The sequence below is a fragment of the Alligator sinensis genome, unplaced genomic scaffold (assembly GCF_000455745.1).
Source record: "Alligator sinensis unplaced genomic scaffold, ASM45574v1 scaffold583_1, whole genome shotgun sequence".
NCBI lineage: Eukaryota > Metazoa > Chordata > Crocodylia > Alligatoridae > Alligator > Alligator sinensis.
Window position 1 is genome coordinate 32,883 of NW_005841983.1, and position 11,614 is coordinate 44,496.

An 11,614-nucleotide genomic window follows, 5' to 3' on the forward strand; every position below is an offset into this window, starting at 1 on the left:
TCCCATGGGACTGATGAAAGACTGACGCAAAGTACCTATTTAATAGGTTGGCTTTTTCCTGTGCGTCAGTTGTCAGTTGCCCCATCTGGGTCAGCAGGGGTCCAATGTTGCCCCTGCTTTTCCTCCGGCTCCCCACATATCTGAAAAAGGACTTCTTATTGTCCTTGATGCTCAAAGCTAGCTGGAGTTCAGTTGCAGCCTTGGCTTTCCTGGTCTGCTCCCTACAGGACCGGACCAGTGCAGAATAATCCTCCTTGGAGGTGACTCCCATCCTCCACCCTTTGTAGGCCTTTCTTTTTAGGTACCAAGGGAGTGATTAGGGTAGGAAAATCGGAGGTAGTGATACTAGAGTTTGGCAAGGAGATGGTGACTGGAATGAGAAGCCTGAGGCATAAAGATTGAGACTGAATGAAAGTGGGACTGGAATAAGGAGCCATGACTGGCAACTTTAATTCTGGCTTTTCCTGACTTTCATGTGCTTGACTAGGGAAGTGTGAATAATATGTCTTCAATTTAGTATTTTGGTGTGTCATATACGTGGAGAGGTGTGCATGTGTATGCATGTGCAATTTTATCTATCCTGAATTATTGCTTTCTTCCATTTCATGGTGGAAGTTTGCATGAGAACTGGAGTTCTTTAAATAATTTGTTGTTTTCATTGCTACTTATTCCCTCATGCAAGCCTGAAGTAACAGTCCTGTCTGTAATGCTGCAATCATTGTTTCCATAGCAATAAATTAATGTCTCATAAATAGGCTCGGGAGGATTTTATATTTATTGATAAATGTCGATTTTTGCCTCACTCACAGACCAATGAAAAAATATTTCCATCGTTAATACTCAAAATTTATAAAAAGGGGACATAAGAATAGGGTGGGCTCCTACTGAGCAGTGGCTGGAGGTGGTGGGGGAAGTGGGGATTGGGCACTGTGTCTGTCCCCACCTCCCCAGCTTGATGCCTGCAGGGTGCCAACCAGCTGTGTAAACTTGGGCAGGAGCCGGCAGGCAGATCGAGTCGCTGGATGCAGAGGGCAGATGCTGCTGCAGCAGTCAAAGGTTTCCTTACTGGGGGAGGAGGTGGGTAGGGGAAGGCAAGGGAACGAACTGTCACGGACAAAGGAAAATGGGCACTGAGCTCAGCATCACTGTGCATGGGGGCCGGGCAGCAGGTTAACAGCCTGGCACCACAGCAACTTCCCCCACAACTGCTGTGTGCTGAACTGGTGGAGGAAGCGGAGTGTGTGTGTGTGTGTGTGTGTGTGTGTGTGTGTGTGTGTGTGTGTGTGCGTGCACGCGCCTCCACGCCCCTAATTTCCCACAATCCCAACATTTTAATTTATAAAAATAAAATAAATGCTTAAAATAAACATTCATGTGTCAGGGGGGGTGGTTGTAGCCATGTTGGTCTAAGGACACAGGCAGACAAGGTTCTTTGGGTAAATGTGATATCTTTTATTAGACCAACTAAATAGTTGGAAAAAATGTTATTTGCAAGCTTTCAGGCACAAATACCCTTCTTCAGGCATAGGGAGTTGGTCTAATAAAAGATATCACATTTACGCAAAGAACCTTGTCTGCCTAAAAATAAACATCAGTTTAGCTGTCAAAGTTAAATTAAAATTTTAAAATAAAAATTGAATTCTATGAAGCCTACTCATAAAAGATTGACTCTCCATGTGGAGCAAGCAAGGGGGCAAACCCAGTAACAAAATAAGTGTTGTTTATACAAATAGCCAGAAGAGAAGGTAACTAAAATATACAGAAGCATTATCAGAACGGCACACTTTTCAGAACTTTTATGTAAATCTTTGAGAGCTAGCTCGACATTCTTCAGAGGTTCTTTTACAGCATCTTCTTCAAAGTTTTAAGAGCCAAATTCTGCCTCCCTTTAAGGTCAAAAGTAGCCATGTGTCTGCACCCCAGGGAAGAATTGGGTCTTATAAGTACAGAGGAGTTTGTAAACTATACAAATGTAGGTCACTGATTAGTCTCATTTTATGAAATAGAGGGAGCTAATTTGTAACTGAATGGTTTTTACATTTAACAGAAATATAGGGCTGAGAGAGTCTTCAAGAGACCGAGTCCCCTGCTCAAGGCAGGACCATCCCTGCCTAAGCCATTCCACACATTTGTCTAACCTGTGCTTAATTCCAGTGAGCTTCCACCCTGTCATATTAGTTAATTATTGCTTTAATTATTGCTTATTTTCTTCTTTACCTATATGCTTCATTGTAATGTACTGTGATATTGATTTTACTGCGCCAAAGTGTTCAGTATATTTGCCTTAATTGTATTTTTGTTATTTGTTTTCTTTGTTATTATATTATTGAAAAAAGGCTTTGTGGGGAAAAATAACATCAGCTTAAGTGATCCTTTTTCTTTATCTAAGCTGCCAGGGAGCAGCAGATCCTGGAGAAGGAGAGAAGAGCAAAACTTCAGTATGAAAAGCAAATAGAAGAAAGATGGAGAAAACTTGAAGAACAAAGGCAAAGAGAAGAGCAGAAAAGGGCAGCGGTTGAAGAAAAACGGAGACAGAAGCTTAAAGAGGAAGAGGTGAGGAGTACTGAAGCATACTGGACAGCCACCTTAGGTAGCTAGCTGTAGGATGTAGCTGACCAGACCTTGATATGAATTCCAAAGTTTGCAGCTCAATGGACCACACCAGCAAAATATTGGTAGCCCAAGGGCTGCACCTAAAATTTACATAGATTTGAGAACTACACAAAGTTTATTTCCACTGATATATGGCACACACAGACCTCCTTTGCTTCAGAAATTACATCAACACTAAGTACTTTGTGAACAGCAGGAGAAACAGGTATCAGTAAGAGAATTGGCGCTACTGTTCTGAAAACTTATCATTTTAGCAGAAAATATTGACATCACTAATGTCTCTATTTTTTCCCCAATAGATAAAGCTTCCAGCCTTCACATATCCACACTATGTATCTATGCCTTCTTGCCCCTGTTACTGTATTTTCTTGCATACCACAAGATGCAAGCATGCACCTTGTTTTTGGGAAGGAGGAGAGAAGGAAAAGAAAAATTTACGGCCTCATGGAACAAGCACAACTTAATCTTCAGCTCACTCACCCTCCCTTTCCTGCTCAGGCAACAGCTATGCTTTACACAGCTGAATTGGCTGCTTTTGCCTGAGCAGGAAAGGGAGGGTGAATGAACTGAAGATTAGGTTCTGTCCCTGCTCCAGTTCAGCTGTGAAAATATTAAAACTGTAGCTGCTGCTGAAGACTGGACTCTGCCCCTCCCTCCATACCACTGCTGGGGGGGGGGTGGAAGCAAGAGGATGTAAAGGAGCAGCAGTCATCTTATAGCATTTACATGCTTTATTACAGGCAGAAAATCAGCTTCCCTGCTTAAGCCATGCACCGTATTTTGGATAACTAGTTTTTGGGGTAGGGTGCATGTGGTATGCAAATAAATCCGGTACTTTTCTCTTTCTTCAGCTTTTGTTCCAATAACTGCATCTTATACTAGATCAAGGCCCTCCAGCTCATGGCCCATGAGGGGTTAATTTGTGACCCTCTGGATTTCCCCCTTACCCTGCATTGCTGCTCTTCCCATTGTTCAGGGATTCTGGGCTCCCCTTCCTTACTCTGGCTTCTGTTTCCTGCCTCTGCCCCAGGGACGTGGCAGGGTGGTACAGCCTATGAGGCCATTGGAACCATGCAGTGTCGTGCAGCCATAGACTGCCTGGGCAAAGAGACTACAAGGTTTAGGTAGCAAGGAAGAGATTAAGGCAGGAAAATCAGAGGCAGTGACACTAGAGTTGGGCAAAGAGATGGTGACTGGAATGAGTAACCCAAGGATTAAAGATTGGGACTGAAAGAGAACAGAACTGGAATGAGGCGGCATGGGAGCTGGTGACACAGTTACCCACATGGCATGCAGTATGCAGCCTGGGGAGCCTACACTGATCTGGCTTGTGTGGCATGTTGCTTCCACTGGTGCAGCCTGCACTGTGTGTGTGGCCCGTGGTTGTTTAGAAGTTAGACAGCCCTGAACGAGATTGTAATGCTGAGGTAGAGACTGTGTGGCATTTTTTAAATGTTCCCAGTACAGTAGGACTTCAGGTTCTACTTAACGGAAGTAGTAGTTATAGCTGTCCTACTTTATCATTGACATGACCACAGACATTGTGCAGTGCAGACTGGAATCTGTTTGGAGACAATATACTAAAGGTAGATTTGGGGCCTGATCCAGTATGACAATTCTTTCTTTGGCAATTGCAGTGTTTTATGTTCAGTAATCTGATAGGAAGTCTTTTGATAAAAACAACCATTTCCAAAAAAGATTTCACAAATAGAAGCCTTACCTAGCTCTGGAATTATGCTGCTGGTTATCAAACATGTAACAGAACTTCAGTAAGGTGTTTTTTTTTTCTTTCTGGAAGTACAATTAAAGAATGGTAAATCAAGTAGTTACAGGTGAACTTAATCTACAGTCTTTTGTGTGTACTAGTAAAATGCATCTCCAGACAAACAAAATACTGCATATCCTATGAGCCACTGACTTGATTTAATCTTGATCCCTACTTGGTCTGTTTTCCCTCACTGATAATTGCTAAACTTACTTCAGCATGGGCTGCATAGGCCTACCCAGTTCCCTGGCTGTTTGCTTGGCTGCTAAAGCCCCATGTCACCAGAACTGCACTGTTATTGGTGCCTGAGATAGCTTTATTAAATCAGATCAGGTGTGTCTTCACATGCTTTAATCAACTCTGAGTACAGCAAAAACCGAGAGAAAGGAAGAGAAACCCAAGCTGGGTAAAGTCGGACAAAACTGTCTTGCAGCACCAGAAATATTTTTTGTCTCTTAATTTCTATCCAAACACGCAGATCGACTGGATACTTCTGCAAAGTGATCACTGTTATATAGCTGATGTTCTTAGCGTCAAACATGAGAGCACCACCATTCCAAGAGCCAGATTTTACAAATATTAACTATAGTGGATCAGAAGCTGGAAATTACTCTTTAGAATAGATTTTCTGTGTCCTGACCACTGAAATTTAAGGCATAATTTTTTTTATAATTCTTATTAAACATAAACCCTTTGTTCTTCCCTTGTTCTCCCCCCCCCCCAAAAAAAAAAAAAAAAAAGGAAAATCTAAACTCAAACATGAATAATCTAGGTCAGCTGAAAATACCAAGAATTTTATATCTTTATTTTTTTTTAAAAAGGAATATTCAAAAAAAATTCACTTGCTCACATGCTCTCACTGTCTGTCAAGATCAGTGGCCACTCAGTTTTTTGCTCTTCTGGGCAGTGGCCTGATTTCTGATTCAGATCTCTCAATGCAGTTTCTGCAGGCCATTATGCACAGACAGGCAACATAAAATGCAGGTAATGAATGTGAATGCTTTAAAAGCTTTTAATTTATGTAGTTATTTATTTTTTTGTTAAAGCAGCAGCAGATTTCTGATAACTTGTGCAGTTACAGTTCAGTTTACAATCTGGTGTTTCGAAGGACCAAAACACCTGAATAGATAACGTAGAAATGCATATACAGAGAAACTGAAAGGCAAAGTTCCTGAAAATTGGGAATTATGTTTATATTTTTGGTTCTTCCAGGTTAACCCTCTGACATGATGAAAAGGAGCATGATCATATCAAGAATGAGATGTTTTAGTGAAACACTTGCAATGCTGAAGGCAGAGTAGAGTTGTATAAGCTTTGTGAACAAGAGCTGTCCTGTTAGGAAGGCTTGAACAGACAGCAGAGCTACAGATGTTTAAAATGCAGTGCTAAAGTTTTATTTCTGCTGAAAACAAGACATTGGAGGCCAGGCACCTGAATTTAACAATAATATTTTTATTTACCATTATTATCCTGTTCCTGTTTGATAATAATTGCACCGTGTGTGTGTGTAACAGAGCAATCTATCCCTTTAAGACTGCCCTGTTGAGAAAGCCGAGCTGCAGGGAGTTGGGATAAAAAGAGAGTCCCCTGATGGGAGCTTTAAAAGCTCTCCCACAAGAGAAGAAGAGGACAGAATCAATGAGTGGAATAGTGTGCTGCCAGGAGGAGCGAGGCTGCTATGCCAGAGCAAAAAACGCTCTCCTCCTTGTGTCTGGGATAGGGCAGAAGGGTTTGGTTGGTTTGTTTGTTTGTTGCAAAGACTATTCTTTGCTTGGGAGGAGTGGCTGAAGAGCTCCTTGGGGAGGCAGCCTGTTTGTGGAGGCCAGTGGCTAACTGACTGCTTATGGTGATAAAAGATGTAAAGGTTTATTTTGGTATAAATGCTTGAATCTCAGTCTCTAGAGTTTCTCAATAACCTACTCCATCCCTCTGACCAAAAACATTGTTGCAGGAAAAAAATAAAAGGTTTCCATATGATGTTAGGACAACTTGTTCCTTCCCTCCTCTTGACCTGTGTAATTTGTTTCTGACTAATTTTTAAATTACTTAAAAATAAAATATGGCTTTTCCTGTTTAAACTGTCACATCCAGATTGTGGAATCTGCTTTCTACCTGTGAGAGTGATTTACTTCCTTGACAATATATTTTGAATATGAAACATCTGAAGCATTGCTCTTGTTTTCCTTTGCAGTGAGCAGTGACGGACATCCTCCTTTTCCAGTAACTTCATTGTCAGGGTAATACTTCTCCAAAGATATATTGAACTGTGATAAGTGTGACAGGTAGCCACTCTGGGCCGCCCTTAATGTGGCCCACACACCTGTCTCTGGGGCAACCGCCCGCCTACTCGCCTGCCATGCCTTGCTCTTAATTAATTAATTAAAGTATTAATAAATTATTAATTAAAGTATTAATAAATTATTAATTAAAGTATTAATAAATTATTAATTAATTAACACTAATTAATTAGTGTTAATCAGCAGGAGGCTGCCCTTGTCCTGCCCCTCTGCTAGGGGGCACTATCTGCGGCTCTGTTTCCTCCCCTACACCGCAGTCCACACCTCGCCGATGGAATCACTGTTGTCTCAATTCTATCCCTATTTCGGCCCCTTCCTCTTCTCCCTGGGCCTTCCTTCTCCGTGCTCACACTTGGGTTTCCTAATAGTACTGCCCCCTATCTGGGGCTCAGTGTGCCCAACTTGGGCTTCCTAATGATTCTGCCCCCTCCCTGGGGCTCACTGTGCCCAACTTGGGCTTCTCAATAGTGCCCCCTCTCTGGGGCTCGCCATGCCTACACTAGGGCTTCTCAAAAGTGCCCCTCTCTAGGGCTCGCCACGCCCACACTGGGGCTTCTCGAATGCCCCGCTCTGGGGCTGGGGTCTATGCACCCCGTATGTTGCGCCCGCTGGCGCTGGGGTCCCCACACCACTGTGGGTCCCTATGAGGCCTCCTCCAACCCCTAATAGTCTCACCCAAACCACCAGTGATAACAACAACAAAGCAAAACACAAGCTCCTAGGCTATAACATAACTATAAGCCGCCTGGCTATAACAACGTTGCTCGGACATCTTAGAGCTGCCACCCTTTACTCAGCTGAAGCTGTACCTGCAGTCAGGCTGTTTCTTGCTTCTTTGCTTGGGGAGCTCCTGCCTCTCTGGCTGCTGGCAGTGAACTGCCTCTGGCCTCAGCTCCTGGGCTTTATAAGGGCCAGGCCCTGCCCCTTCTGGTCAGCTGACCTTCCCTGGTTGCCCCGGCAACCCACAGCTGTGCTCCTTAGTCACTGCTAGGGCTCCTTCCCTAGCAGTTTTCCCCTCTTCAGGCACAGGGCACCTCAGTGTTCTGTGACAATAAGCTTCTCTTATCACCTGTCTGGAGAAAGAATAATGCTCATGTGCTTATACATCGCACATATTTCTGTAATTGTCTTTTCAAAATGATCAGGGGAAGTGCACCTATTTAATAGATATAAATGTTTCAGTATTTTTCTCACGTATGCATATAATGTCTTCAAAAGAAAAATCTTGCTTCTAAAGATGGACAGACTTTGTTATTGACAAATGGTAAAATTTGCCAAAATGTTCTGTTTTAGACAGAACCACAACATTTTAAAACTATTAATGAATTCAGATTGAATTCACCACTTCCAACTGGAAAAAAATTTGGAGCTTTTTCATAAAAATGGAGGTGTCATCTCCCTTTTTCTTTAAGAGCTGAGGAATGTCAATAGTTCATGGAAGGGGGGTGGGGGGAAGTTCAGGTTCAAGTCCCTCCTCAACCCAAGGGGAATTGAACTCACATCTCCACCTCCAAGGAGAAGGCCTTAATTACCAGGTCATAGGCTTTTCTGAGTTGGAGTACTCTCTTTTTTATACTGATTCTGTTCTATTTGTATAAATTAAACATTCATTAAAGGGGAGGGTCTGTCACCTAGGTTGCCCACCTTAAATAATTTTTTCTTGCCTCTGTTTCACTTACTGTTTAAATATTTCATAAGTGTCAGCAAGAAGGACTGAGGGAGACCTACCCCAAAATATTTAATAGACTGCTGGTTTGTCCACCCATGTGGGAAATAAAAGATTTCACTTTAAATTCCTATCCTGAATCAGTCAGAGAACAGATTTGATTGAACATGGACTTTGGTTTTTTACTTTATGTTCCTTAAGTTTCTTTAAGCTTTCTTTAAGTTTCTTCAATGTTTTGCATCAAGCAGAAACAGAATTTTTCAGTATTTGGGTTTTTATTTTGGTGAGAAAAATAGTTTAAATAAAAATCTGTTTGATAGGTTATTTATTTATTTATTAATGTATGGTTCAGCAGCTGAATTAAAATGGTTTATTCACACAGTCCTACTTGTGGCATACCTGTGATGGGAAAGGCCATTTAATCTGAATAGGAAATATTTTTATTGGTATCGAGTCTTGAGGACTCTCAAGTAGACTCTTGAGAGAGAGAGAAAGAAGTGGTTTATTCATTTCATAGAACTGAAAATCCTTCACTCAGCTATTTTATACTTAAAATAGCTTTCAAAAATGAGTTTCACCCATTCTGATCCATTTTCACTCTTGATCCCTGTACTATAGTGTATGTAACAGCCAGGGATGGATTAGTGAAAGTGGAGCTGTTTCAGCAGTGCCCTTCTCCAAGGTACTGATCATTGAAGGCCAAATTGCAAAGTGGAGTTGAAGTGTTTTGTATTCTATTCGACTAAAAGCAGTTCCTGAGAGAGAAACTGTATGAGTATGGGGAATAAAAAAATAAAAGAAACTGAATATTTACTTAGTCTTAATACTGTTTATAAGTTACTTCTTTGGTCCTAGGTGGTGTCGACTGTACCTCTATGTTTATTCAAAATTTATTGAAGAAAACACTCCCCTTCACAGAAGAAGAATAAAGTGCTATTTTTAATAGTGTGTAGCCAATGGTTTTTGGCCCAGGGGAAAATAAATTTGTGCTGTAGAATTTGATAAAATGTTTGTCTTTTCCTATATTTGTTCTAAAGCTCCTCTGAAATTGGAGCATTTTGGTGTCTCCTTTAGAATTTACTGGAAATCACATTTTTAGATGTCACATTATTTTACATTTTGTTTCATAAAGCAACATGCATGCCTGTATAAATGTAATGTTGGCCTACCACAAACTTAAAAGCACACTGCCAGCTTTACCAATGTGCTATTGTTTAAATGGACAATTCTGCAAAATGGACAGATGAAACATACACAGCCCTGTTGCGTAACTTCAAGACACCTTAGTAACAGCTGTTGCAAAAAATCTAGCAGCACTGGAAGGAATCCTTGTGGTTAAATATTCATTATGGAGTACATTCCATATTTATGAAGTTCACATTTAGAAGGAGTACAGACTTCAAAATCCAATAGATTGGAAATATTCATGACTGTATGGAGTTAATTACTCTTAATTGAAATATATGTGAATAAATGTTTCATAACTAGTGAGTTCCTTCACATTATTTATGTTTTTAATAGAGTATTAATGGTATATATTTTTGTAATCTGGTGTAATATATGCTGCCATGTATTACATAATGCTATAATTATACTATTATATGTTATGTGTAAATCAGTTAAGATGGCTGGACACATAGCATATGATGCAGTAACCCACAGACATAAGGAACCATAAGGTCCTCTTTTTCTTCACCAATAAACACAAGTTTTACAATAACTATAGCTATTTATACCAGGAAGCATACTATGTAATCTTAACTCTCCCCTGCACTCCCCCTCAATCTTTTGTACTTGCCCCTTTCCCAGAACATTCTGGGTCAACATTAATAGCTGTAGCTGTGAATATTTAGAATAGAAATAGGTTTTGTTAAAAGAGCATAGTTCAGTAAAACACGGTGTAATAAAGACTGGCATCCCAACTTGTGTGGTTTGTACATTCCACATATTTCTTTCATTTAAAAAAATCACCCTTTTGGTATATCAAAGACCCACACAAGTAAAAGACTAAGCCAGGGGTTGGCAGTGTTTTTGGGCCAAGTGCCAAAAACCCCACAACCTGGACTTCGAAGATGTTGGCGTGCCAGGGGAAGATAGTGGGGGAGTCGCACCTGATCCTTGTCATGACAGTGCATCCCTGACCTCTTTCCCCCTCCTCTGAGGTGCACAGGCAGGCTCCTGCTGCCTGCTACAGAGCCTGGGCTGCTCACAGAAGGCAGCTGCAAGTTTGCAAGTGGCTGCACCCAGGTCTAGAGCTCTGGCCTGGCTTGTTGCCAGCAGCAGCTTCATGGGCACCTCAGAGCATGGCAGGAAAGGGGCCAGGGCAGTGCAGCCCCCGGCCCCTTCCCCACTGGGTGCTCTGAGGCACGTGTGCTGCTGCTGCCGCCATGGACCTGGGCCGGGGCTCTGGACCCTGGTGTAGCTGTTTGCAGCCTGCCTGCTGTGAGTATCCTGGGCTCTATGGCAGGCAGCAGCTGCCCAGAGCCCGGGCTATATGTGGCATGCCAAGCAAAATGGCCTTGCCTGCCATGCTGTGGCACATGTTCTGGGGTTGCTGACCCCTGGACTGAACTGATTGAGGATACCAGCACAACGTGCATAATTCATACACATGCAGTATATATTTATATGCACACCCACAAACTTACATACACACATGCATGCATACTTGCGCTCTCTCTCTATATCTACAATATTGATACATTGTTTGCTTTTGTCCAATCTAATCTAAAGTATTTTAGATGTTTACGATAAGACGTATAGTTTGGACAGAAATGTGTTTATATTTATTTGAATTTTTTTATTTGTATTTAAGTTGCCTTTGTACCTCTGGTATTTATAAAGTAACTTTCAGTTTGAGTGAGAGAAGAACTTGGACTCTTTACAGTTTTACTTTTCCTGTGTGCATATTATAGTTTGTAAGATCAAAGGGAAGGACTTAGTTAAGATTACTTGCCTCTTGCATATTGTTTTTGAATCTCATTGTTTGTTTGTTTTTTAAAGTTCATTTTTGGTAGTCCAGATGGTTCTGTTCTTTAGATTGAGGGACCATTAGTGAATGGCCATAAGTGTTTTGCCATATGAAAAGAAAATGCTTTTTTTCTGTACTAAGAATAGATACTCCTTTTCAATTTTTTCACACTTTATGATTCTTTTTGTTTTTAGACTTGATGCAAGGCCCATTACAAACTGTTCATAGATTTGTAGATGCTAGGGTCAGAAGGGACCTCAATAGATCATTGAGTCCGACCCCCTGCATAGGCAGGAAAGAGT

The 11,614-nt window shown here is 41.4% G+C and overlaps 1 protein-coding gene across 1 annotated transcript in view; it reads left to right on the forward strand.

The window, feature by feature from the left end:
* Positions 1-11,614, forward strand: part of MAP7D2 (MAP7 domain containing 2) — a gene marked incomplete at its 5' end in the record, with an annotated part of 79,369 nt that overhangs the window by 18,400 nt on the left and 49,355 nt on the right. Inside the window, one exon of the mRNA XM_006021233.3 lies at positions 2,390-2,553. Within this exon, the coding sequence (XP_006021295.1) occupies positions 2,390-2,553 (164 nt within the window). The remainder of the gene's footprint in view (positions 1-2,389; positions 2,554-11,614) is intronic.